The 27,488-nt window shown below is 35.6% G+C and overlaps 6 protein-coding genes and 1 pseudogene across 6 annotated transcripts; 6 read left to right on the top strand and 1 right to left on the bottom strand.

The window, feature by feature from the left end:
• The window catches only part of LOC145058096 (chaperonin CPN60, mitochondrial-like), a 79,600-nt pseudogene extending 69,303 nt beyond the window's left edge, over nt 1-10,297 (top strand).
• Nucleotides 10,298-10,452: 155 nt separating this feature from the next.
• LOC145058087 (uncharacterized) lies at nt 10,453-12,941 on the top strand. Its single transcript, XM_079006013.1, has 3 exons — nt 10,453-10,531; nt 10,939-11,639; nt 12,228-12,941. Exons 1-3 carry the CDS (start codon nt 10,453-10,455, stop codon nt 12,939-12,941), a joined length of 1,494 nt encoding a protein of 497 aa, XP_078862139.1.
• A 255-nt stretch (nt 12,942-13,196) lies between these two features.
• On the top strand, nt 13,197-14,154 carry LOC145058078 (ATP-dependent DNA helicase PIF1-like). Its single transcript, XM_079006004.1, has 2 exons — nt 13,197-13,797; nt 13,955-14,154. Exons 1-2 carry the CDS (start codon nt 13,197-13,199, stop codon nt 14,152-14,154), a joined length of 801 nt encoding a protein of 266 aa, XP_078862130.1.
• A 2,408-nt stretch (nt 14,155-16,562) lies between these two features.
• On the top strand, nt 16,563-17,201 carry LOC145058070 (uncharacterized). Its single transcript, XM_079005995.1, has 2 exons — nt 16,563-16,744; nt 16,832-17,201. Exons 1-2 carry the CDS (start codon nt 16,563-16,565, stop codon nt 17,199-17,201), a joined length of 552 nt encoding a protein of 183 aa, XP_078862121.1.
• Nucleotides 17,202-17,244: 43 nt separating this feature from the next.
• Nucleotides 17,245-18,934, top strand: LOC145058059 (uncharacterized). Its single transcript, XM_079005987.1, has 3 exons — nt 17,245-17,746; nt 17,848-18,106; nt 18,448-18,934. The coding sequence occupies exons 1-3, from the start codon at nt 17,245-17,247 to the stop codon at nt 18,932-18,934; spliced, it is 1,248 nt and encodes a 415-aa protein (XP_078862113.1).
• A 328-nt stretch (nt 18,935-19,262) lies between these two features.
• LOC145058052 (ATP-dependent DNA helicase PIF1-like) lies at nt 19,263-20,425 on the top strand. Its single transcript, XM_079005975.1, has 2 exons — nt 19,263-20,007; nt 20,076-20,425. Exons 1-2 carry the CDS (start codon nt 19,263-19,265, stop codon nt 20,423-20,425), a joined length of 1,095 nt encoding a protein of 364 aa, XP_078862101.1.
• A 2,659-nt stretch (nt 20,426-23,084) lies between these two features.
• Nucleotides 23,085-26,010, bottom strand: LOC145093970 (callose synthase 9-like). The gene is made up of 9 exons (XM_079032222.1): nt 25,815-26,010; nt 25,236-25,444; nt 25,048-25,145; nt 24,514-24,677; nt 24,202-24,436; nt 23,889-24,011; nt 23,707-23,809; nt 23,495-23,618; nt 23,085-23,410 (listed from the first exon to the last, which is right to left on the bottom strand). Exons 2-9 carry the CDS (start codon nt 25,435-25,437, stop codon nt 23,287-23,289), a joined length of 1,173 nt encoding a protein of 390 aa, XP_078888348.1. The 5' UTR covers nt 25,438-25,444; nt 25,815-26,010; the 3' UTR covers nt 23,085-23,286.
• Between the last annotated feature and the right edge of the window lie 1,478 nt (nt 26,011-27,488).

Here is a 27,488-nt window from a genome sequence, read left to right as displayed (position 1 = left end):
CAGTGACAGCGCAGGTTGCGGATGTCCAGAAGGCCAAGGGAGAGGCTCCAGTGGTGCGGATCCGGGCATTTCAGTTGACAGCCGAGGAGGCACGCGCTGCACCCGATGTGGTGACGGGTACGATTTCTTTTTATGCTTTTATGTTATGTCGCTGTGATTTTGATATGCTGCGTATGTGCCCTGTTTAGGATCGTTCCATGTGAACGGTATCCCGGATAAGGTATTGCTTGGTTCGGGTGCTACCCGATCGTTTGTCTCTCTTGCGCTTAGCAAGAAGTTTCCTGAGTCTTCGGGCATGTTGGATTGCCCTTTAGAGGTTGAGATTGTGGACGACCGGTCAGTGCGAGCATCAGAGGTCTACCGAGATGGTGTTTTGAGGCTGTTCGAGGAATGTTACCTGGTAGACTTGGTTCCCATACCTTTGTGGGGGAACAAAGTTATTATTGGTATGGATTGGCTAAGCTCCAATGGGGCAGTGATTGACTGCACGCAACAGTTGGTGCGGATTAGGAACCCAAGTGGGGGAGAGCCGGTGATTCAGGGCGAGAGGCCACAACGAGGACCAACTTTATGTTCAGCAACGAGAGCTAGGCGCTACCTTCAGTGGGGTTGCGCAGGATTTGTCGCCTATGTTATGGATACCCGGGAAGCGGGTAAGGCGACGGTGGGCGATGTGCCCGTGGTACGAGAGTTTGCGAGTGTATTTCCTGAGGAATTGCCTGGGATGCCTCCGGAAAGGCAGGTAGAGTTCAGGATCGACCTAGTCCCTGGTGCGGCTCTGATAGCCAAGGCACCGTATCGGTTGGCTCCTCCTGAGATGCAGGAGTTGTCTACACAGTTACAGGAGCTGTTAGACAAAAGATTCATTAGGCCGAGCAGTTCACCCTAGGGAGCCCCGATCCTGTTTGTGAGGAAGAAGGACGGGTCGCATCAGATGTGTATAAGTTATTGGGAGTTGAATAAGGTAACGGTGAAGAACCGTTACCCACTCCCGAGGATTGATGACCTCTTTGACCAGCTACAGGGAGCATCTTGGTTCTCCAAGATTGATTTGCATTCAGGAAATCATCAGATAAGGGTCAGAGAGGAGGATGTGTAGAAGACCGCGTTTCGGACGCGCTATGGTCACTATGAGTTTGTGGTGATGCCTTTCGGGCTGACCAATGCTCCTGCCACATTCATGGATCTCATGAACCGCGTGTGCAGACCGATGTTGGATCGATCTGTGATAGTTTTCATTGACGACATCTTGGTTTATTCCAAGAATCAAGAGTAGCATGAGGAGCACTTACGGGAGGTTCTGGATACCTTGAGGAGGGAGAACTTGTATGCAAAGTTCTCCAAGTGCGAGTTCTGGTTGCGTGAGGTGCAGTTTTTGGGGCTCCTTGTCAATCAAAACATGATTTCGGTTGACCCGGCCAAGGTGGAGGACGTGATGAGATGGGAGGTTCCGAGATCTCCATCAAAGATTTGGAGCTTTCTGGGATTAGCAGGCTACTATCGGAGATTCATTAAGGACTTCTCCAAGATAGTCGTGCCCCTGACCCGGCTGATGAGGAAGGCCGTGGTCTTTCACTAGGGGCCTGAGCAGCAGGCTGTGTTTGAGATCTTGAGACGCAGATTGTGCAAGGCACCAATCTTAGCCCTGCCGAAGGGCATGGAGGATTTTTTTGTATATTGTGATGCGTCCATCTCGGGTTTGGGCGCGGAATTGATGCAGAGAGGGCATGTTATAGCTTATGCTTCAAGGCAGCTGAAGCCTCACGAGGCGAATTACACGACGCATGATTTGGAGATGGGGGCTGTTGTTTTCGCCCTCAAGATTTTGCGCCATTACCTTTATGGGGTTCGTTGTACCATTTACACGAACCATAAGATTCTGAGGTATCTCATGGACCAGCCAAATCTGGATATGAGGCAGCGTCGGTGGCTTGATGTGGTAAAGGATTATGATTGTGAGATCCTCTACCACCCGGGGAAGGCCAATGTCGTGGCCGATGCGCTTAGCCGCAAGGTAGCGCCAACCAGGGACATTTTTCTGAGGATGACAGTTGTGACTCCGCTGTTGGAGCAGATTCGGGAGGCCCAGAAGGAGGCCATAAAGGAGGAACATCGGAAGAGGGAGCAAATTGTGGACCAGGTTTCTTCCTTCGACTATGATAGCCGAGGATTGTTGACTTTTCACCATAGGGTGTGGGTCCCTTATCATGGGGGGGGGGGTGCGCCAGGTAGTGATGGCAGAGGCGCACAAGTCCAGGTTCTCTATCTATCCCGGGGGGACGAAGATGTACAGGGATCTTCGTCTCGATTATTAGTGGCCCTGTTGTAACATCTGGATTCCCAGGTATAATATTTTATTCCTTTATTTTTGGAAGTTGATAGGGGACTCGGCGAGTTGGTGTTTAAACTCGTCGAGTATGGTCGTGGATTCTTATCCGAGTTCACAGCTGGACTCGGCGAGTCCATGCTGTTTAATGAAACCCTAATTTCCTGGGTTTGGGACCTATTTAAAGGCCCTTAGGGCCGTCATTTGCGGCTACCAAACCCCAGAGAGAAACCCTAAGAGATCTAGAGCGTTTGTGAGGAAGGAGAGGTCATTTGTGATCATTTTGTTGGTGTGATTGCAAAAAGGAGGAAACCAAGGCAAGAGGAGGCTAAAGGAGGTGTGATTCTTGTGATTTCAGAGCTCATAGACTTCATATTGAGGCATTTTTCGAACCTTCTTCAGATGTGGTGTTGATTCCTAGAGTTAGGGTTTTCTAACCCCCTTTAGAGGATGGATTTGTGGAGCAATTGGTCCCTTCTCGGTTCATGCTTTGGATCTGGACTCAAAGAGGTCCAGAGACCTTAACCCTTGGGCCTTTTTGGAGTTATTCTGGGATTCATGAACTTAGGATGTTATTTTGGGATTAAATCACCAAGTAAGACCATCTAGATGCTATTTGAGTGTCAAGGTCTGAACTTTACGTGATTATCATGCTTGGGAAGGTTAGATCTATGGATTAAAGGAACAGATCTGACCTCAGGAGGTCTATGGAGTTTGTGCATGGCATGAACTCGCTGAGTCCAAAGATCAGACTCGGCGAGTAGGGTTAGGGTTTCCCGTAAATCACTCAGTGTGTAGACTTGCTGAGTTGTGGAAATAACTCAATGAGTCAGAGGGGGATTAAAGGACTGGAGTTCAAGGTGGAACTCGCTGAGGTGTTCTTAAGACTCGGCGAGTTGAGTCGGGGTGGCCCCGCGATTCATGCCAGGGGTAACTCGTCGAGTAAGGGGAGGAAATCGACGTGCCAAATGGGACTAAAGAATTAGCGGACACGTGTAGACTCGCCGAGTCGCCCAAGTGCACTCGACGAGTCGAGTCAAAGTTTGACCGTTGACTTTTGTAGGCTTTTAGGGTTTGGTCAACAATGAGGCCTTTAAGCCAAGAGAGGGGTAAAATGTTCTTTTACCCTTCTGAGGGTGTTAAGAAAGGTTTGAGTATAGTTATATTTATGAGAGTATTTACTTTATGTGATTAGGCGGAGGCTAGATCATATTTCTACCGAGTTAGAGACTTACCGAGACACCTGAGGTGAGTCTTCTCACTATATGTACCTAGAGTGGTATCATATGTTGACCAGAGGGTCCTACGTGTTATATATGAGATTATGTGCTATATGTTATATGTATGTTGTATGATGTTATAAATCGGATCGAAGGGTCCAACGATACAGACCGGGCCGAAGGGTCCAACGAGCTATGACCGGACCAGAGGGTCCAAAGAGCTATGGGACTGGAGGGTCCCGTTGAGACACATCGACCGGAGGGTCGTATTATAGCCTCGAGTGGCGTATGTGTTGTATGCAGTATTTTGGGGAACTCACTAAGCATTTATGCTTACAGTTGTTGTGTTATGTGTTTCAGGTACTAGCGAGGACCGTGGAAAGGCGCCGACGTGACTCGTACACACTAGAGAGAGAGTTTGATTTTTATGATCTTGGGATATGTTATGTTTCAAAAACTACTGTTGGAAATATTTGAGAATATTTTTATATGAACTTGGTTGATGAAAAATGAAAATTTTGTTTTGAAATTTACGTTGTTACACCTGTATGAAGAGGGACATAGCTTGGGTTGTGGAAAGGTGCCTGACCTGTAGGAAGGTCAAGGATGAGCACTAGGGACCTCCCGGCGAGGTCCAGCCGTTGGATATCCCGTTGTGGAAGTTAGGGGTGTTCGTGGTGCGGTTTATCCTCAAAACCGCAAAACGCATATGCGGTTTGTTATTTTCGGGAACCGCAGACCGCACCGCAAAGGTAATAAATCGCGTTATGCAGTGCGATTTTGTGGTTTTTGTGCGGTTTATGCGGTTTATAAACATAAATATTAAATTTAGTTTTAAACATAATAAGTGTGTGGTGCTTTATATTCTATGAAGAAAATATTAATTGCCTGTATAAGCATATTCTTTATGCATAACATCAAAATATTTTACAATATTTTAAAATTATAGTATGAACTTATGGTACTGTAAACACATATTTTTGATATAGTTGGTTTCCCATTTTGACTCATGTTTATCAATCGAAATCTCATAAACATTATTAAGGGTATTAAAAGTGGTAAACATCTAGCGTGTTGTGTGTGTGTGTGTGTATATATATATATATATATATATATATATATATATATATATATATATATATGGTATGTTGCAGTGCGGTTTGAACCGTAGTTTGGTAACTATAAACCGCAAATTGCACCGCATAGTGCGGTTTATGAAAACTACAAACCGCACCACCCTTAGTGGAAGTGGGAGGATATTACTATGGACTTCATTATGAAGCTTCCCAGGACCGTGCGAGGAGTGGATTCGATTTAGGTCATTGTTGATCGATTGACCATGAGCGCCCATTTTATTCCGATTCAGGAGAGTATTTTGTCTGAAAAGTTGACCGACATTTATATTAGGGAGGTAGTGGCGCAGCACAGGGTGCCAGTTTCAGTGATCTCAGATAGGGATGTGCGGTTCATTTCCAGGTTTTGGAAGAAGTTTCACGACGAGCTAGGTACTCGTCTGCATTTTAGTACCGCCTTTCACCCTCAGACGGATGGTCAGAGCGAGCGGACCATCCAGACTCTGGGGGATTTGGGGGATATGCTGCGGGCGTGTGTTTTGGACTTCGGAGATAGTTGGGATACTTACCTTCCTTTGGCAGAGTTCTCTTATAATAGCAGTTATCATGCGAGCATCGACCGTCCTCTTTTCGAGATGTTGTATGGTTGAAGTGCAGGACCCCGATATGCTGGGGAGAGGTCGAACAGAGAGTCATGGGGAGTACCAAAGTAGTATTTAATACTACGGAGAGGATCCAGGAAGTTCGGAGCAGGCTTCCGACCGCTCAGAGTCCGCAGAAAAGTTATGCCGACAAGCGTCGATCAGAACTGGAGTTCCAGGTTGGGGATAGGGTGCTCCTGAAGTTGTCGCCTTGGAAGGGCGTCATTCGCTTCAGGAAACGGGGCAAGCGGGGCCCCAGGTATATTGGACACTTCAAGGTTATAGCCCGGGTGGGCAAGGTTGATGGGTTTTAGCCATAAGAACATCCTATGTGCTCATGCAAACCCTAATGCTTGGATCTAGGTTTCTCTATTGTACATACAATACATCCAACACTTTAAACCCTAGATCTAGCATACAATTAATCAAATTAACTTATGAATGGGATTTAGATCTTACCTTGATTGCTATGTAGCAATAACAATCTCAAATCCTCCTTGTAATGACTTTAGAAAGCTTAGAGTCACAAATGTCACTCCTCTAATGGCTCACAAACACCAAGAGCAAGAGGATGAAGAACAAGGAGAGAGGAGGCTGCCTAAAACGTGTGAAAACCCTAAGTAACAAGTTCACCACGTTTTTGAGTCTCAAGGGTCCTTTAAATAGTAAGGCTATTAGGGTTATCTAACAAGGAAACCCTAATTTGGATGCTTAAGCCCTAAGCAACCCATGTATTCCTTCCTTAGATGCCTAGGACGATTTCTAATGGGTTCCCCCATATAATTCGTCTACCCCTCTAATATTGAGTCAATTATTCCAATATTCAACTATCACACAATTGACAGTTCTAGTCCCTTAAGTTTAATTAATGTCTTTTAGCCACAAACTTAATTCTTATTAATTCTTGACTAATATTAATTAAACAATATGATTTCTACTTTAATATATTATTCTCATAATATATTAATAAAACATAATTAATCCTTTCTCTCCATAATTCATCCTATCAAGTTGCTTTGGTGAAGGCAACCCAAAAGGACCATGCACCATCGGGTCAAGTACATACCAAAATAGTTATGGACTTAGACACTAATCCAACAAACAACTAAGTTGTCGCCTTGGAAGGGCGTCATTCGCTTCAGGAAGCGAGGCAAGTTGGGCCCCAGGTATATTGGACACTTCATGGTTATATCCCGGGTGGGCAAGGTGGCATATAGGTTGGACCTGCCAGCCGAACTCCGTCATATTCATAGCACATTTCATGTCTCCCAGTTGCGGAAATGCCTGGTAGACGATTCGACGGTGGTGCCTTTGGAGGACATTCAGGTTGATGACAGCCTGAACTACATCGAACGGCCAATGGCAATCCTTGATAGGAAGTCAAGGGATCTGAGGAACAAGAGAGTGGAGCTGGTAAAGGTGCAGTGGCGGCACCGAAATGGCTCGGAATGGACCTGGGAGCCGGAGGATGAGATGAGGGAACATTACCCCGAGCTTTTTCAGGATCGAGCAGCAGACTTCGAGGATGAAGTCTAAGATAAGTGGGTGAGATTTGTAACACCCGATTCCTAATACGTCTTTAATTCAAGAATCTTATGTATTTTTCTCTGGGACTCGACGAGTTGGTGGCCCAACTCAACGAGTAGAGACAGGATCCGCAGGAAGTTTAAGTGACCTACTCGACGAGTCGGAAACTGACTCTGTGAGTAGGTGTTGTTTGAGTGAAACCCTAAATTTGAGGGTTTGCACCCTATTTAAACGTCTTATTGCAGCCTCCATTGTCCCTTATGCTCCCAGAACACCTCATATCAAAACCCTAGCCGCTTTGAGTGATCTAAGGCCATTTTTGGTGCTTTTGGGTGGTTTGTGAAGCTTGAAAGGAGGAAAGAAGCTTGGGAATTCGATTTGGGGCTTGTAGATCCAGAGATCTTATTCCATATTTAGCTCAATCAAGGTAAATGTCCCCTGTTTTGGTCTTCCATTTAGTTTTTCATCTTTAGGGCTTAGGTTTTGGGTGCATTTAGGGCTTTCTAAGCCATTTTCGGATTTGGGAAGTGATTCATGGGGTTCTACTTTCAGATCCGAGTCATTGGAGGGGCCTCATGGCATAAAGGTGCCAATTCTATGGCCATGAGAGCCCCATGCACATTGTAGAGCACCTTTTATGGATTTTTGAGCCAAAAACCCCATGCATGTACACCAAGTTTCGAACTTTACGTATAATATGGACATTAGGAGGCCAGATCTATGGTTTTGACGTGTTAAGACCCATTTAAATTGACTGTATAATAAGGGTTAAGAAGGGACTCGACGAGTTGTTCTTGGAACTCGGCGAGTCGGTGTGTAATACCACTAATTCCCTTCTGTGGTTGGACCAGTGGTTCGGGAAGGAAGTCCCATAAATGTTTAGACTCGTAAAGGGACCTGGGAATCATGGGACTCGATGAGTGTATGAACAGACTCGGCGAGTCGAAGGCAACCTCCTGACCTTTGAAGATGGGCTCGACGAGTTGTTCATACAACTCGGCGAGTCATAGATTGGACACGTTCTTATGAGGGAGATGAACTTGCCAAGTTGAAGGAAGAACTCGGTGAGTCGGATGAAGATGGTCCTGATGGTTTGAATGAAGGAAAACTCGACGAGTACTCGCTAGACTTGACGAGTGGTGTCAGGGTTGGATCGGGTTAGTGGAGCATGGACTCGACGAGTTGGTAGACCAACTCGGCGAGGCAGGTCAACTTGATGTTGACTTTAACCAATGTTGACTTTGCTTGGTTTTGGTATTGACCCTGGTTGGGTTGTATGTTTGGTTGATAACTTGGAGGTTGTCGTGTAGGGATTGAGGAGTCGAGGAGAGCCGACCTTCACGCCGAGGACAGTTCAGACACTACACGACATCGAGGTGAGTTACCTTCCAGTAGCGGTGGGTCTATGGCCACAATGCCGGCATGATATGTTATATGTGATAGTAGTAGAGTTCGATTGTTAGGACCGAAGGGTAGGTCATGCACCCCAGATATATGTCTGACAATATGTAATGATATGTTTGTTGGATTAGTGTCTAAGTCCATAACTATTTTGGTATGTACTTGACCCGATGGTGCATGGTCCTTTTGGGTTGCCTTCACCAAAGCAACTTGATTGGAGAAATAAATAGAGAGAGAGGTTATTATGGTTTATTAATATGTTATAAGAATAATATATTAAAGGAGAAATCATATTTGTTTAATTAATATTGGTCAATAATTAATTAAGAATTAATTTTGTGATCAAATGTAATTAATTAAACTAGAGGGGCTGAATTGTAATTATGTGATAGTTGCAAAATAGGGCAATGGTTATCCTTGTTAAAGGATGGACGAATTCAAGGATAAGGATATCCTTAAAATCGTCTAAGGTCCAATAGATAGGGGTTTTCAAGGCTTATCTTATGGTTGCTTGATGGGCAAGTAACTAGATAAGGATGGACTGAAACCCTAATCCCAACCCTATATAAAGACCCCTAAGGCCTTAGGATTTCATGCACTTGATCCCTAGAGCATCTAAGGATGAATTCCTACCTCTCTCCTCTCTCTTTATACCTTCTCCACTTGCTTATGGTGTTTGTAAGCCATTAGAGGAGTGACACTTGTGACTCTAAGCCTTCCAAAGTCAATACAAGGAGATTTGGGATTGTTATTGCTACATAACAATCAAGGTAACATTATAAACTTATTCTTATGATTAATATGATTACTTGGATGCTAGAATTAGGGTTTATAGTCTTGGATAACAAGCATGTACAATAGAGAAACCTAGATCCAAGCATTAGGGTTTGTATGAGCATATAGGATGTCTTATGACCAAAACCCATCAATCTTTATATTCTAGCATGATATGTTACATGTGATAGTGGTATTAGGAGGGGAATAGTCCCCAATTTCGGTTGTTAGGACCGAAGGGTAGTTCGGACACCCCAAATATGTCTGATAGTATGTTTATGTTATGGTATATGTGATAGTAGTAGTTGGGGTGGAATAGTCCCCAAGGGTCGGTTGTTAGGTCCGACGGGTAGGTCAGCACCCCAGAATGGTTTGACATGGGTAGGTCATCACCCCAGAATGGCTTGACACGGGTAGGTCGCCACCCCATAATGGTCGGACCGGGTAGGTCGACACCCCAGAATTGTCCGACAGTATGTATGCTATGTGATTTTATGGTATGTGGTATGATGGGGGAACTCACTAAGCTTTATGCTTACAGTTTCAGTTTTGGTTTCAGGTACCTCTTCGTCTAAGGGGAAGGAGCCGACGGTGTAGCAACGCATCACATACACACATGGTTTCCGCATAGAGTTTTTCTGGGAATGTACTCTGATTTATTTTACTTTTGACGATATGATTTTCAGACACTTTGTTATGTTTCTTTATACAATGAGATGCCATGGGAAATGTTTTGGTAAAATGAGTTGTGAAATACTTAATTTTAAATGAAATTTTTGGCCTTGAAATTTGGGATGTTACATCGTCCTTTTACATCCAATTACTTTGATGTTAGTAGGTTGTTCGTAAACAATGATCGAAGAAATTACAATCTACAAAAACAAGTATTTTGATTTATAATTCCTTTTGTATTATCATATTTACTTATTTCATACTATAATAAATGTAATACCTTTTTTGTTATCAATGAACAGATTGATATCTGAAAATGGAAGTCGGAAAATTTATCTCATATTACATTTATTGATTTGACAACAGATGTAGAAAATATGCATGAAGTCATTACTGAAAACCAAATAATTGGTATTTCCAAAGGTAATCCATATATATATATATATATATATATATATATATATATATATATACCTATTTCCGTTTTCTTTTACAACTCAAATACTATATTATAATTGTTTATGAAATTCAATATTTTACTTATACATCTTTATTTTATTACAGAATATTTGGATCATGGTGATCAAATTGTGGTATGTCAAACATGTCATGCAAATTTGTGGAAAAAAGAATCCATTAGAGGAAAAGAAAGAGGAAACATAGATTATTCATTATGTTGTGGTTATGACAAGGTTCAACTTCCATATTTAAAGAACGCACCACCAACTTATGAAAGAATGTTTCGAGGAACGGATTCTAAAAGCAAAAACTTTATGAAAAACATTTGACGTTACAATTCAATGTTTTCTTTTACGTCGATGGGTGGTAAAATTGATTCTTCAATCAATAGTGGAAATGCTACATACATTTTCAGACTTGGTGGTCAAAATTATCACAGTATTGGAAGCCTTTTACCACCAGATCGATCGCAACCAAAATTCTCTTAGTTATACATTTATGATACGGACAACGAAAATTCAAATAGACAGAGATGTTTTGTGTATATTTTCAACATTCTTATTCATAGTTAATTTCGATCTTTTTTTGTACTAATATTATGTATATTTTCAATTTTTATAATGGGGAAAAACATCAATCTACATCAATCGATAATGATATTATTGAAGATTTGAAGTTGATGTTAGATTCAAATAATGTCTTGGTTAGCTCTTATAGGATGGTAAGAGATACTTTTAAAAAATATCCTCAAGTTGATATGAAGTTAAAAATCATCGACATAAGCGATCGAGATTGAAGGACATATAACCTACCAACTGCTTTTAAGGTTGCCGCTTTAATTATAGGTGACATTTCTGATTCAGTTGAAAATAGAGATATCGTTGTTGAAACTAAGTCGCGATTTCTACAACGTATCAGTGAATTGCATCCTTCTTACCTTCCTCTCCAATATCCGCTACTATTTCCATATGGAGATGATGGTTACAGTTTTGATATTCTTCATAGAGGTGTTACATCTACAACAAACAACAAGCGCGCAAAATGCACAATGAGAGAATTTTTCGCTTTTAGAATTCAAGACAAGGATCATTCGTTCTCACTTATTCTTAATTCAAAAAGGTTGTTTCAAAAATTTTTGGTAGATGCTTATACCATGATTGAAAGTGAGAGATTGTATTACATACGTAGGCAACAACATGTTCTTAGATGCGAGTCATATGAGAATTTGTGTAACCAAAAAGCTCAAGGAACTACATATATCTCCAACGTTGGCCAACGTGTGATATTACCTTCCTCTTTTACTGGTGGTGCACGCTATATGCTCCAGAACTATTTGGATGTCATGTCATTATGTAAATGGTTTGGATATCCTGATTTCTTCATAACCTTTATGTGTAATCCCAAATGGCCAGAGGTTAAAAGGTTTCTTAAAGATACTTCACCTCAACCAGAAGACATACCTGATATACTATGTAGGTTGTTCAAGATCAAACTTGATGCATTTATTAAAGACTTAAGGGAGAATCACATTTTTGGCATAGTTCAAGTAGGTATTTGAATTTTTTTTTCTTCATAATTGATAAAAGTTTATTCTATTTATTATATATTTTTTATATTTTTTCATTACGGTATAATCATATTTCATTTTTGTGCAAATATTATGCAGTTGTTTATATAATTGAATTTCAAAAAAGAGGTTTTCCCTATAGTCATATATGTCTATTTATGCATTCTGACTACAAGCTGCCCACTGTTGAATTTATCGATCCGATATTTTCCGCTGAGATACCAAAATAGAATAAAGATCCAGAATTGTGTTCTCTTGTGAATGAGTTCATGATTCATGGTCCATATGGCGATGAAAATATGAATTGTCCTTGTATGGTCGACAAAAAGTGCTCGAAAAAACTTTCCAAAACAATTCTATAATCATACGTTTGTTGATCAGAATGGTTTTCCATTATATAGGATAAGAAACAATGGTCATTTTGTTGAAAAAGCGGTCGTGAAGTTGGATAATAGAAATGTTGTCCGTTACGACAAATATCTATTGAAAAGATATCAAGCACATATTAATGTTGAATGGTGCAATAAGGGCTCTTCTATAAAGTATTTATTTAAATACATAAACAAGGGACCTGATAGAGCTACAATTGGCATTGTACGAAGCAATAACGAGTTTGATACTAACGATGCAGTTGATGAAATAAATGAGTACTACGATTGTAGATATTTATCTGCATGTGAAGCATCATGGCGAATTTTTAAATATGATGTTCATTACAAGTATCCTTCTGTGGTTAGACTGCCTTTTCATCTTCCTGGTCAACAACAAATTGTATATGGGAAAGACGATGTTCTGGACAAACCTTCTGTTGCTTCTTCAATGTTCACAGCTTGGATGGAGTGTAATGTAGTTAACGCTGATGCACGGAAACTTACGTATGCTGAATTTCCTACAAACTTTGTTTGGCAACGTGGTGATATGATTTGGAAGCCACGAAAAATAGGAAAGTGCATTGATAGAATTCATTCGGTTTCACCTAATCTAGGTGAAGCTTATTTTTTAAGGATATTGTTAAATAAGGTGAAAGGTCCCAAATCATTTGAAGAAATTCTCACAGTAACTGGTGAAGAATATTCTTCTTTTAGAGATGCTTGTTATGCTCTTGGTCTCTTGGATGATGACAAGGCATACATCGATGCAATCAAAGAAGCGAGTCATTCTGGATCATGTTTTTACCTACGATTCGTATTTGCTACATTGTTGATGTGTAATAGTATGTCTAAACCAGAGGTTGTTTGGGAAAACATATGGGAATATTCGGTAGATGGAATTCTTTTCTAACCAACGACATAGATTCAAGTCTCCAGGTATTAAACTTTATTATTATTATTTATTAAATTGTCAATTATTTATTTTTAAACATACATTAATTAATATTTTAATTATAATACAAATATTGATAATAATATTTCAAATTAATTTGCTCTTTCTCCTACAGACTTATCACTCAATGAAGATCAACTTAAGAACTTAACTTTGTTCGAGATACAACAAGTTTTACTTCGGAACAACTTGAGTCTAAAAAATTATAAAAACATGCCTATCCTAGATGTTGATTATGTTTCTTCTTCAAACAATCGACTTATCATCGAGGAGCTAGATTATGACATTCCCATTATGAAGACTGAGCTTGATCGTATGTTTCTTGCATTGACAAATGAGCAATGTCACATTTTCCTTGATATCATGACTGCAGTTAAACAAAATAAAGGGGTTGTCTTATTTGTTTATGGTTATGGTGGAACTGGTAAAACTTTTTTATGGAAGATAATATCTGCAACTATTAGAAAAGATGGTTATATTGTTTTAAATGTTGTTTCAAGTGGGATTGCTTCACTATTATTGCCCGGAGGTAGAACAACACACTCCCGATTTGTAATTCCATTTGAACTAACACTAGATTTTGTCTGTAGAATAAATCGAGGTAGTGACCTTGCTATCTTATTGAGAAAAACCTCATTGATAATTTGGGATGAAGCTCCTATGGTCCATAAGCATGCATTTGAAGCTTTAGATCGAAGTTTGAAAGATTTATTTAGGTTTGAAAATTCTACCATCTCAGATATTCCGTTTGTAGGGAAAGTTATTGTTTTTGGAGGAGATTTTAGACAAATTCTACCTGTTATTCTAGGTGGAAGTAGACAAAACATTGTTAATGCTTCTTTAAGCTCCTCATATTTATGGCAACACATAAAGATCCATAAATTAACAAAAAACATGAGACTAACAGTTGGAAGGGATCAATCTGATATAGAAAAAATCAAAAGATTTTGAAAAATGGCAATTGGATATAGGAGAAGGCAAACTTGGTGGTATCAACGACGGAGAAACGGTTATTGATATTACAGATGATATTCTCATTAATGATCCACATGATCTCATAGGTTCATTAATCAACTTCGTATATCCTTCAATTTTGGAAAAGTACAACAATACAAGCTATTTTCAAGAAAGAGCAATACTTGCTCCAAAAATGAAGTGGTTCAGGAAATAAACGACCGTTTGCTATCGAAGTTTCCATGAGATGAGGTTGAATATTTAAGTTCAGATAGTATATGCCAATCTGAATTTATCCATGATCAGTTTGATGCAAATTTATATTCACCTCATGTTTTAAATGGTCTGAAAATATCGGGTTTACCAAACCATAAGTTAGTTTTAAAAATTGGTGTTCCCGTTATGTTGCTGAGAAATATTGATCAGAAAAATGGATTGTGTAATGGGACAAGACTCCATGTGATATCATTGGGCAAACGTGTTATTGAGGCACGTATCATATCTAGAACTAATATTGGAAACTGCACTTTTATTCCAAAAATGTCATTAACTCCATCAAAAAAGAAAATTACCTTCAAATTCCGAAGAAGACAGTTTCCATTGGCTGAATGTTTTGCAATGACCACTAATAAGAGTCAATGACAATCGTTATCGAAGGTTGGTTTGTTTCTCAAACATCCCGTCTTTTCACATGACCAATTGTATGTTGCTTTATCTAGAGTTCAAAGAAGGGAAAGATTAAAATTGTTAATTTTATATTAGGATGGTAGTCTCACAAATAAAACTTCCAATGTCGTTTATAAGGAAGTTTTTGGGAATTTATAAGAACCTTTTTCTACCATTTTTTTTTTGTTTTTGTTTTCGTGTATCACACTTCATCCATCATATTAATTAATTAATTTATAATACTTTATTGTATTTGATTTATTCATGTTAATTACATTTCAATATCATAATTCTTCATTATTTCTAAAATTTCATATATTTTTATTTACACTATCAAAAGTGTAATTATATTTCAATTTTTAAACTGTGGAGATCCACAGGTTTAAACCTAGTTTGTTCATATTGCAGACATATCATGAAGTCGTTTAATTTTAAAAAGACTAGAAAATTAAATAGTTTTTATTTAGATAACAGAAGTAACATTAATTTGTCTACTACATCAATCAAACAAGTTTCAACCGCTACAAATGTTATTACTTTAGCTAACAATGGTATGTTTTTTCTTTAACATTTAAAAAAAATTATTACAAACCCTTTAAGGTCTAAATAAATCATTTAATAACATAAAAATATGATGATATATTGACATAAGAAGAAAAAGCAAATACATTGCCTTTTTTCATCGACCACTGAAGATTCATCATCTGCAATATTTGTTAACAACAGTTACAAAGATACATTTCTTTCTTCACTATCATTATTGATTATATATTATTACGAAAAAATTTAATGTTAACCAACTTTCAATTATTTATTATTATAAATTTTATATCAGCACAATTATTTACACTCTTATACATTTTATATCATATACTTTTATTCCCTATGCAGAAACAAACCATAATATGTACTATTTGCAAGCAAGAGAGAAAAGAAGACAGAGAAAATTATATCTGCATAATAAGAAATCAAAGAAAATGAAAACAAAATCCAGTGTTCTTAATAATCTGTTTCAAATGTTTTGAAAAACACGGATAACTGTAATTTACTTATTTTATTTTGCAATTTTTACACTTCATTTACCTATATAAAAAATACATATATTGTCATCATTTATATATTATTCCCTGTAATAATATAAAAATTTACATTCTAATTATATTTTATAACATATGTCTTCGATTTTTATAACAAGTTTTTTTTGACAAATCAATCAAAAGGCGTTGTTCATCAAAATTAAAATGTCAATTCCTATAAATCACGTGGAAACCAAAATACATCTCTAGAATCATCTTCTTCATATATAAAGTTAGAACTTTGTTATCTAACATTTCAAATAGTAATAACTTTTTTTTTTCAATATTTACTTTCAACCACTTTCTAATAAATTTATATATCCTCGCTATTTTTTTCCGGTTAATATCACATCCAGAAATGCATCTACAATAACTGCTTCTTCATCATCAATCAAATTAAATCCAGGATGTCATAAATTAAAAAGGAAGTTGAAAGATTTATCTCCTTATCCATTGATCGACTTGACAACCGATGTAGAAAATATACATGAAGTCGTTACTGAAAACCTAATAGTTGGTATTTCCAAAGGTAATCACTATAAATACCCTTTTTTTGTTACAAATCAAATACCATATTGTATATATTTAAAAATTTAAATATTTTACTTATACCGTTTTATTTTTTACAAAATATTTGGATCATGGTAATCAAATTGTTGTATGTAAAACATGTCATACAAAGTTATGGAAAAATGAATCTATTAGAAGAAAACAAAAAGGGAACACAAATTATTCATTATGTTGTGGTTATGGCAAGGTTCAACTACCAAATTTAAAGAAACCACCACCAACTTATGATAGAATGTTTCGAGCAACAGATTCTAAAAGCAAAAACGTCATGAAAAACATTCGACGTTACAATTCAATGTTTTCGTTTACGTCGATGGATGATAAAATAGATTCTTCAATCAATAAAGGAAATGTTCCATACATTTTCAGACTTGGTGGCCAAAATTGTCATAGTATTGGAAGCCTTTTACCACCAAATGGATCACAACCAAAATTCTCTCAGTTATACATTTATGATACCAAAAACGAAAAATCAAATAGACAAAGATGCTTTGGGTATATTTTCAAACTTCTTATTCATATTTAATTTTAATATTTTTCTATTTTTTTTACTAATATTATGTATATATTCAATTTTTTTAGTGGGGAAAAGCATCAATCTACATCGATTGATAATGATATTATTGAATATTTGAAGTCGATGTTAGATTCAAATAATGTTTTGGTTAGCTCTTATAGAATGGAAAGAGATATTTTTCAGAAAAATCATGAAGTTGATGTGAGGTTAAGAATTATCGGAAGAATGGATCGAGATGGAAGGAAATATAACCTACCAACTGATTCTGAGGCTGTTGCTTTAATTATAGGTGACATTTCTGATTCAGTTGAAAATAGAGATATTGTTTTTCAAACGAAAGCGGGATTTCTACAACGTATCAGTGAATTGCATCCTTCTAATATTCCTCTCCAATATTCTCTACTATTTCCATATGGGGATGATGGTTATTCATAGAGGTGTTACATCTACAACCAACAACAAGCGAGCGAAATGTATAATGAGAGAATTTTTCGCTTTTAGAATTCAAGACAGAGATCATTCGTTTTCACTGATTCTTAATTCAAAAAGGTTATTTCAACAATTTTTGGTAGATGCGTATACTATGATTGAAAGTGAGAGATTGTATTACATACGTAGGCAACAACATGCTCTTAAATGTGAGTCTTATGAGGATTTACGTAACCAAAAAGATCAAGGAAATACAAATATCTCTAACGTTGGCCAACGTGTCATATTACCTTCATCTTTTACTGGTGGTGCGCGCTATATGCTGCAAAACTATTTGGATGCCATGTCGCTTTGTAAATGGTTTGGATATCCTGATTTATTCATAACCTTTACGTGTAATCCCAAATGGCCTGAGGTTAAAAGGTTTCTTAAGGATACTTCACTTCAACCAGAAGATAGACCTGATATACTATGTAGGTTGTTCAAGATCAAGCTTGATGCGTTTATTAAAGACCTAAGCGAGAATCACATTTTCGGTATAGTTCAAGCAGGTAATTGGATTATTTTTTTTCATAATCCATAAAAGTTTATGTTTTTTTTTATATTTCCCTACGGTCTAATCATATTTTATTTTGTTCAAAATATTTTGCAGTTGTTTATACAATTGAATTTCAAAAAGAGGTTTGCCGCATAGTAATATATGTCTATTTATGCATTCTAAATTCAAGTTACCAACTGATCAATCCGATGATTTCTTCCAAGATACCAAACAGAGATAAAGATCCAGAATTGTATTCACTTGTGAATGAGTTCATGATTCATGGTCCATGTGGAGCTGAAAATATCAATTGCCCATGCATGGTGGACAAAAAGTGCTCTAAAAACTTTCCAGAGCAATTCGGTAATCATACGTCTGTTGATCAGAATGGTTTTCCCTTATATAGGAGAAGAAATGATGGTCATTTTGTTGAATAATCGAGTGTGTAGTTGGATAATAGAAATGTTGTTCCCTACAACAAATATCTATTGAAAAGATATCATGCACATATTAATGTTGAATGGTGCAATCAGGACTCTTCTATAAAACACTTATTTAAATTCATAAACAAGGGACCTGATAGAGCTACAATTTTCGTTGAACAAAGCAATAGTGATTGTGATAATAATGATACGGTCGATGAAATCAATGAGTATTACGACTGTAGATATTTATCTAAATATGATGTTCATTACATTATCCTTCTGTGGTTAGACTGCCTTTTCATCTTCCTGGTCAACAACAAATTGTATATGGGGAAGACGGTGATATTAACTATGTTCTCGACAAACCTTATGTTGCTTCTTCAATGTTCACAACTTCGATGGAGTGTAATGAAGTTAATGGTGATGCACGGAAACTTACGTATGTTGAATTTTCTACAAAGTTTGTTTGGCAACATGGTGATAGGATTTGGAAGCCACAGGAAGTAGGAAAGTGCATTGGTAGAATTCATTCGGTTTCACAAAATCTAGGGGAAGCTTATTTCTTAAGGATTTTGTTAAATAAGGTGAAAGGTCCGAAATCATTTGAAGAAATTCTCACAGTAAATGGTGAAGAATATTCTACTTTTAGAGATGTTTGTTATGCTCTTGGGCTCTTGGATGATGACAAGGAATACATCGATGCAATCAAAGAAGCAAGTCATTTTGGATCTGGTTTTTACCTACGATTTCTTATTTGCTACATTATTGATGTGTAACAGTATGTCTAAACCGGAGGTTGTTTGGGAAAACACATGAGAATATTTGGCAGATGGAATTCTTTATAACCAACGACAGAGATTCAAGTCTCCAGGTATTAAAGTTTATTATTATTATTATTTATTTAAAAAGTCAATTATTTATTTTTAAACATACATTAAATAATATTTTAATTATAAATAAATATTGTTAATAATATTTCTAATTAATTTGCTCTTTATCCTCCAAACTTATCACTTAATGAAGATCAACTAAAGAATTTAACTTTGTTCGAGATAGAAACAAGTTTTACTTCAGAACAACTCCAGTCTAAAAAATTATAAAAACATGTCTATCCCATATGTTGATTCTATTTCTTCTTTAAACAATCGACTTATCATCGAGGAGCTAGATTATGACATTCCTGTTATGAAGACTGAGTTTGATCGTATGTTTCTTGCGTTGACAAATAAGCAACGTCACATTTTCCTTGATATCATGACTGCAGTTAAACAAAATAAAGGAGTTGTCTTCTTTGTTTATGGTTATGGTGGAACTGGTAAAACTTTTTTATGGAAGACAATATCTGCAGCTATTAGAAAAGATGGTCATATTGTTTTAAATGTTGCTTCAAGTGGGATTGCTTCACTATTATTGCCCGGAGGTAGAACAACACACTCTCGATTTATAATTTCATTTGAACTAACAGAGGATTATGTTTGTAAAATAAATCGAGATGGTGACCTCACTAGGTTATTGACAAAAATCTCATTGATAATTTGGGATGAAGCTCCTATGGTCCATAAGAATGCATTTGAAGCTTTAGATCGAAGTTTGAAAGATGTATTCAGGTCTGAAAATTCTAGCAACTCAAATATTCTGTTTGGAGGGAAAGTTATTGTTTTTGGAGGAGATTTCAGACAGATTCTACCTGTTATTCTTGGTGGAAGTAGACAAAACATTATTAATGCTTTTTTAAGTTCTTCATATTTATGGCAACAATGCAAGATCCATAAATTAACAAAAAACATGAGGCTAACTGTTGGAAGGGATCAATCTAATATAGAAAAAAAACCAGATATTTTGCAGAATGGTTGTTGGATATAGGAGAAGGCAAACTTGGTGGTATTAATGATTGAGAAATGATTATTGATATTCTAGATGATATTCTCATTAATGATCCACATGATCCTATAAGTTCATTAATCGACTTCGTATATCCTTCAATTTTGGAAAAGTACAACAATACAAGCTATTTTCAAGAAAGAGCAATACTTACTCCAAAGAATGATGTGGTTCAGGAAATAAACGATCGTTTGCTATCAACGTTTCTAGGAGATGAGGTTGAATACTTAAGTTCAGATAGTATATGCCAATCTGAATTTGTCCATGATGAGTTTGATGCAAATTTATATTCACCTGATGTTTTAAATGGTCTGAAGGTATCAGGTTTACCAAACCATAAGTTAGTTTTAAATCGGTGTTCCAATTATGTTGATGATAAATATTGATCAGAAAAATGGCTTATGTAATGGGATAAGACTCCAGGTGATATCATTGGGCAGACGTGTTATTGAGGCACGTATCATATCTGGAACTAATATTGGAAACCGCACTTTTATTCCAAGAATGTTTTTAACTCCATTTGAAAAGAAAATTCTCTTCAAATTCTGAAGAAGACAGTTTCCATTGGCTGTATGTTTTGCAATGACCATTAATAAGAGTCAGGGACAGTCGTTATCCAATGTTGGTTTGTTTCTCAAACATCCCATGTTTTCACATGACCAATTGTATGTTGTCTTATCTAGAGTTCAAAACAGAGAGAGATTAAAATTGTTAATTTTAGATATGGATGGTAGCCTCACAAATCAAACTTCCAATGTTGTTTATAAGGAAGTTTTCCAAAATTTATAAATAGTGTTTTTGTACCATATTTTATTTACTTTTCATAAATCATATTTCATCCATCATATTAATTAATCAATTTATAATACTTTATTGCATTTGATTTATTCATGTTAATTACAATATCACTATTCTTCATTTTTTGTAAACTTTGATATGTTTTTTTTATTAGACAATCAAAAATGAAAATTATAATTATTTTTCAAATTATCAACCGTGGATGTCCACGAGTTTTAACCTAGTTAGTTATACGACTACTTACAAAAAATACTGAAATATATATCATTAACTATATTTTTAATATCTATTTTAAAACTAGTGTTATATTTGTTTGATAGGCCGAGTATCATAAAACTAGTGCTATATTTGTTTCATAGGCCGAGTATTTCAATATACAAAATTATTTTCTTTCAATTTCTTATAGTTATTCAATTTGTTAATTCAAGCATGTACCATAGGTTTGGAAAATAACATATTGGTTGGGTATTTCAATATACTAAAATGTCAACCCAACATTCCAAGTGTACAAATCAGCAGGCATATTTTTGTGACCCAATGCATATAATGCAACTTTGTTTTTTTTTTCATGCTTAATAACTACATACTTTTCTTTTCTATTTTTTTGTGATAAGACAAAAAATGACAAGTTTTTTTGCATGAAATAACAATGTACTTTCATTTTTCTATTTTATTATGAGCTAATTTAAAAAAAGGGAAGTCATAATCATTTTCCCACTAAATAGCAACATACTTTTCTTTTTCTATTTTTTTATGGCGTGATGTAGAAAAGGGTGTCATGGAAATATAATAAGAGAATTGCACGAAAGAATAATACAATAAATTGTTGTGGATGCTTGTTTTTAACACAATGGCTTTAAAGCAAATTTGCTACATAATAGGTGTTTGTTTCCCAAGATACAACAACAATAAATAATTCTTCAAGATCACATGAAGACTCACTGGGGCAAAAAATACATTGGTTGCATCAAGAGTAGAAAGAATAAGCGGAATTGAATAAGAGGAAGAGATGATCGTTTCATTAGGTGTAATTCAATGAACCATTGAAGTGTTGTATACATACAACAAAACTGTAACTAATGTCTTAACCCTAAAAACATGATTGTTAGAATTAAATAACATTATTAATCAAGAAATCAAAACCAAAAACTACGATTAATAGCCTTTAATATGGGTTGTAACTAATAACCAAAAATAAAATAATTGCAAAAAGGTCTTTGAACTTTTGTAGTCGACTGGTAGTACATTCGTACCAACATGACGCACGCATGCACACAAGTTCAGTGAACCTCAGGCAATATGATTCATATTTGCACCCCCTGTGCACGTAAGAGAGAGCCTTTGTGCAATGTTTTAGCAAACGAAGTTGTTCCTCCCCTTTCTTACGCACCTTTCAGATTTTAATTTTATAAACAATTTTCTAAAACAACTTCTGTTTACTGCTTCTAGTTTAAGGTTTGCTTTAAAACGTTTTTATGTTTTCTACATCTTTAATTTGATTTTCTTATAAATTCTTTTCTAAAACAAATTTCAGATGTAATTGTCTTAACATATTTCAGAAATCATTTTTCGGAAAAAACAATTTGATAATAGTTTTTTGATTTGATATTTAAGTAAACTGATTATTATATTGGTTCAACTATAATTGTTGGTTTCTCATTGTAGCATGATTGTTAAAAGCTCACAATCAAAGCCTACAAGTACTCCTAATTCCTAAGGAGCTCCAATGATGATCATGCTGATTAAGAAGCCAAAAAAGTTTTCCATGCTGCACTTTAAAATAGTCGCAGTAGAAGATGTTCTTCTACCTAATTACATTGAATTTTACAAGATTCTTAACCGAAGAGAATAAGATATCGAGTGTTAGTGAGGTTTGGAAACATTTTGATTTCTTGTATAGGAACTCATGTTGATTCACTTTATAATGCGTATTATGTAACAAAAACGACCAAAGAACTATGAGACTCGTTGGACAAAAGTACAAAACAAAAGATGTTGGTACCAAGAAATTTATGGTTGTCCGATTTCTATAAAATGAATGATAGTAAAGTTGGGAGAGAGGATCATTTTGGGATATAGTTTTTTTTTTGAAATCCAACAACCAAGTCAGGGGGTTTAATGAGCCCTTTCGAGTTGCTTCCATGATTGATGTCACACCCTGGCAGCAGACGACGAAAACATCGGACGGACTGTGCGACGTTAGAATGTTGGATCATAGATACAAAATTATACATATACATCAAGATGTCACACAAACTTACCCTTTATTTATTAAGTAATAAATATTACAGAGGTGCTCAAGGTACAAATACACAAAATAAAACAACATAACACATAGGCTTCCAGCCTCACTTCCGTCATCTTCCAAACTATTATATACTATTTTATAGAGTTCGTTGTGTTAGTAATGTCATGATTGCGAAACTTGCATCCTGATGAATCCACTTGATTAAACGAAACTTACTAATGAGCTCCAAAAGAAATAACTTCCAACATAGATGCATAAAACTATTATATATATTTTATAAATAATCAACTCTGAATTTGAGCTAGTCTTCTCCTGCAGAGCTTTCCTGGAATACATATAATGTATAAAAAAACTATTATATACATATTTTAGGAATTTAACAAAATTATGAAAATTTTAAATTACGTACACGTAAAGGAAGCATATGAAAATGGTAGCAAATGTAAACCAAATGAAACGAACAACAATCCGTGAAACAGCTAAAGTCTTTGTTGTAGAATAGGCTCGATACATGACCACAATATCCAATGCACCTAAATAAAGAAACAAAAAGTTTAAAGAAATATAAAAACTATTAATGATTAAATGAAATTAATAAGAAAAAGAAAAACAAACACCTACTTTGGAAAAGCTTCATAACAAAAAACGTTGGGCCTAAACTAAGAACTTCACGTATCGTCTTGTCATTCAACTTTCCATTATTGAATGCAATGATTGTAAGTCCCTGTGGAGAGGGAAACATTTAGTATTGGAAAATGTACTACAAAGCATAAGAAATTAAGGAAAAAGTCAAAAAGTCAAACCTGAAACATCATGAAAAGGAAGATCCACAAGCGATCAAAGCTATGGTAAAGATGGAAAAATGTTCGGTGTTCAACAAAAGAGGTTTTCCCACGACGTTTTGTGATGCTTGCATTCAATATATTCTGTTATTAAAAAAAAAAAAAAAAAAAAAAAAAAAAAAAAAAAAAGAAAAGATCATAAGATGAATACGTTTGACTTTCGTGTTGGTTTCATGAGTAAAGATGAACTTGGGTCAAATGGGCAACCAAGTTTTAGGCAACTTTTGGAGCTGAAAAAACAAAGATTTAGAAGGTATTCAGTATTACTATTCACCTCAGGGAAAGAAGTGATAACATTTGTTACAACAGGGGCATCAAGAGGAATAATATTATAAGCAATCAAGTCTTCTGTCATAGCTGCATCAGATTCCATCATCCGTTTTAACTCTTCAGAAATCAATCCTTGTGCTTCCTCAGGTGAAACCTCTTTAGCAAGTTGCTCTAAAACAGTTCCTATAACTTTAAGAGTTGCAAAAACCCTTTTCCTCTTCACTGTTTTCCGTTCTAACCTGTTTTTGTAGCATGAAATTTTCAAAGATAATAGAAAATGTCACAGTGGATAGAAAAATGTCAAAAAGATTCATACTCTTGAAAGTTCCCACTAAAAGTCCCTGATTCCCTTAATTCCATTTCCTCCTCACGTAACTTATCTACATTATTCTTCTCTCTGTAAAGTTTATAAAAGTCTTGTAAGCATGTTATCTCTCGACTTCTATCAATGCTTCCACCCTCCCTCTTTGCTAGTTTTTGCTGCCATATTGTTATGAACTGAGTTATAACAACAGATTCAATAACACAAAAAGTAACAACACCTTCAAATATTGATTGATAACCTCAAATATACCCAAAAGATTACAACAACAATGATAGTTTAGCTGATTCGAGATAGCCAATCTCCTAAGGAATAAATTCCAGATTTCACAAAACAGCGAAATACTATAAAATGCCTAAAATGCCCCTCCCACTAATAAGATACTTTTTAATTAGATGATTTCCCATATTACCCTTGACTAACTTATTTGCCTAATATCAGAGGTATAACACATATTTACATTTGGCACAATTAGTTTATGAAGAAAGTCAAGACACTTGTCACAATCTCATTGACTCAAAATCATACCCTGATTACAGACATCAAACCTGTCTTGAACTGTAGTACACCCGTCCCTTCACTGTTGGGGTCCAAATTTTGAGCCAGTGCATAAGCATATTCACCCACTGCAATGAAGTAACAGAATTACAGAAACACTATCTTTAGCAATGTTTAGCAGATAAGATATGTAAAAGAAACTGTGATGAAATACATACAAATCGTAGAAATGTTGGGGTCTTCATCTTGAATTTCATCAGCTGCTGTTAAGATAGGATCTATGTCCCTGCTATTGGAAAGTGATGATGGGACATTTCCAGCAATGCCACCAGCAGGTCGTCCATTAGCATCAATTCCTGTTCTCTCCCTTCTTAGTGCAGCACGCACCAAACGCTCCCATAGATCCCCCACATTAGACATTTATAACCTGCATGTGTAAGCAATACGAGTTACAATTTCATATCAATTAGCAGACACTGATAAGTATTAGACTTTAAGATATGATATATAGCACCTGTCCTAGGTCTGTCGGGAAGATAAACCCTAAAAGGTAGGTTAAATACTGAACAAGAGGTTGAATCAAAATCATAATCATACCAAAAAGTTAAAATTTCGCCCCTCTACACCCCACCCAGAGACAGATATGTGTGACTTCATCCAAATCAACAAAAAAAAATTCAACAACAGTCTAAAACCCCATCTTGAGCGTATGAACCCTCAAATATCAAGCAATGCTAGCAACAATGTTCAAATTCAGAAACACAAATCTAGAAAAAGAGCTAGACTTGAAAGCTTACGGATTGGAGATCGTAGCCGAGCCGAAGATCCAAGTATGCAAATTAATCTCTTCAAAGAAAGCGTATACTAAGTAAACCATACGAAATTATAAACCAATTGTGGAGTTGAATCTGTAAAGAAAGAGTTGAGATTTTGAAACTATGGACCAAGGAGGTAGATTGTGGAAAGGTGGTGCAGTGGGTTGATTCTCTGTAGTGTCTACCTTGCAATTTTTAAACACTTCTTCCCGGTTTTTCTTTTTACCTTTTTAGTCCTCTCTCTCTCTCTCTTGTTTTTTTTTGCTTACTTTTTGTCCTGCTTTTTTTTTTTTTTTTTTTGTTTAACAAACCTTAGTGAGGAAGAAAAAATCGCGATATGGTAAGATTCAAATTTTCATATCCTCCCCACTATCAAGTTTGCTGCCTTTTATATATATATATATATATATATATATATATATATATATACACACGTGAAATCCGTACATTACACGAGTTTATTAAAAATAAAAATTTAATATGAATATATATAAACATTAAATATTTTATAAATTAATGTTTTTCCATAACAAAATGTAATCTTTTAGAGCATTTATGAAAGAAATCAAATCGTTTGGAGCATTTATTAGAGTTTATTATCAAATTAATAGAATGATAACCTTACATATATATATAACCTATTAGAATTTTTTGGAAATTTATTTTACGAAAATTCAAATCCCCAAAAATAGACAGATAAAAATAACAATTCTAAAAATTCTAGAAAAATGACATGTGTTAAACTTAAAGAGAAGATGACAAGTGGCACAAATATTTTTAGTTATTAGGGAGGATTTCATTTAAATCCATTTGACAAATTGTGGTTTTATTGGTTTTTTACAAATCAAAAAATATAATAAAATGTTATTGTGTTTTAAAGAAAGTTGACTCTCTCCTTAAAGTCTCAGGTAATCAATCAAGGAATGTATTAAATTAAAATAAATCTTTTTAATTTTCAAACACAATTTTCGGCAATCCATATGACATTTGTATAAGAGATGATATATACGTATTATCTTCTCAAATAGGTTCATATAATTTACAAAAAAAATAAAAATTATATTCATTATAAAAATTACATCGTGTAATGTTATGACATTTCATATTTAAATTTAATCCTATTTTAATCCCTATATTTATTTATTTTTTTAACAGATAAATCTAATCTATTCCTAAACTAACAACATCTATTCTACCTATGTCCACGATGGGACTTGAACACTCGACTTAAAAAGGAAAGGACACCACCTGATACCGTGATACCGCTGGGCAAGCATCGTAATTTGAATTCTTTTGTATTTCAATTTTGATTTTGAATCATCCTATAAAACCGGAAGTAATTTATATCAAATCAAGTAGAAATTGGGAAGAAATTATGTTCAAATTAGGCGAATTCCTGCGCGTTGCGCAAAAGCATCTATATAGCTGAAATATTTATCAATATATGTTTTTTAAATATAACAATAATGTGGTTATTGAATTTGATATAATAATTCATATACTAAGTTGATAGAATATATTGATTAATTTGAATTATATGATAATATATACATCTATTGAAACCGCATAATCTCAATCTTTTGAATGACTTCTACCCGTGGGTTATTCATGAATAAAATTAAATATAATATATGGTTTAATGTTATTTATAGTTGT

The sequence above is a fragment of the Lactuca serriola genome, chromosome 1 (genome assembly GCF_051521515.1).
Source record: "Lactuca serriola cultivar US96UC23 chromosome 1, Lser_US96UC23_V15, whole genome shotgun sequence".
In the NCBI taxonomy this organism is placed as follows: Eukaryota; Viridiplantae; Streptophyta; class Magnoliopsida; order Asterales; family Asteraceae; genus Lactuca; species Lactuca serriola.
Note: the sequence above shows the minus strand (reverse complement) of the source record. Positions and strands in the feature narration are given on the sequence as shown.

Coding starts and splice junctions, on each gene's coding strand:
- LOC145058070 (XM_079005995.1), top strand. CDS start 16,563: ATGGATGATAAAATAGATTCTTCAATCAATAAAGGAAATGTTCCATAC. Junction 16,745..16,831: donor AATAGACAAAGATGCTTTGG/GTATATTTTCAA, acceptor CAATTTTTTTAG/TGGGGAAAAGCATCAATCTA.
- LOC145058078 (XM_079006004.1), top strand. CDS start 13,197: ATGCCTATCCTAGATGTTGATTATGTTTCTTCTTCAAACAATCGACTT. Junction 13,798..13,954: donor ACCTGTTATTCTAGGTGGAA/GTAGACAAAACA, acceptor AATTGGATATAG/GAGAAGGCAAACTTGGTGGT.
- LOC145093970 (XM_079032222.1), bottom strand. CDS start 25,437: ATGTCTAATGTGGGGGATCTATGGGAGCGTTTGGTGCGTGCTGCACTA. Junction 25,146..25,235: donor CCCCAACATTTCTACGATTT/GTATGTATTTCA, acceptor ACTTCATTGCAG/TGGGTGAATATGCTTATGCA. Junction 23,411..23,494: donor TTCATATGCTTCCTTTACGT/GTACGTAATTTA, acceptor TATGTATTCCAG/GAAAGCTCTGCAGGAGAAGA.
- LOC145058052 (XM_079005975.1), top strand. CDS start 19,263: ATGTCTATCCCATATGTTGATTCTATTTCTTCTTTAAACAATCGACTT. Junction 20,008..20,075: donor ACCAGATATTTTGCAGAATG/GTTGTTGGATAT, acceptor TTGATATTCTAG/ATGATATTCTCATTAATGAT.
- LOC145058087 (XM_079006013.1), top strand. CDS start 10,453: ATGGGTGGTAAAATTGATTCTTCAATCAATAGTGGAAATGCTACATAC. Junction 10,532..10,938: donor TGGTGGTCAAAATTATCACA/GTATTGGAAGCC, acceptor CTTTAATTATAG/GTGACATTTCTGATTCAGTT. Junction 11,640..12,227: donor ACATTTTTGGCATAGTTCAA/GTAGGTATTTGA, acceptor TACATAAACAAG/GGACCTGATAGAGCTACAAT.
- LOC145058059 (XM_079005987.1), top strand. CDS start 17,245: ATGAGAGAATTTTTCGCTTTTAGAATTCAAGACAGAGATCATTCGTTT. Junction 17,747..17,847: donor TTTCGGTATAGTTCAAGCAG/GTAATTGGATTA, acceptor AATATTTTGCAG/TTGTTTATACAATTGAATTT. Junction 18,107..18,447: donor GAGCAATTCGGTAATCATAC/GTCTGTTGATCA, acceptor TTCTGTGGTTAG/ACTGCCTTTTCATCTTCCTG.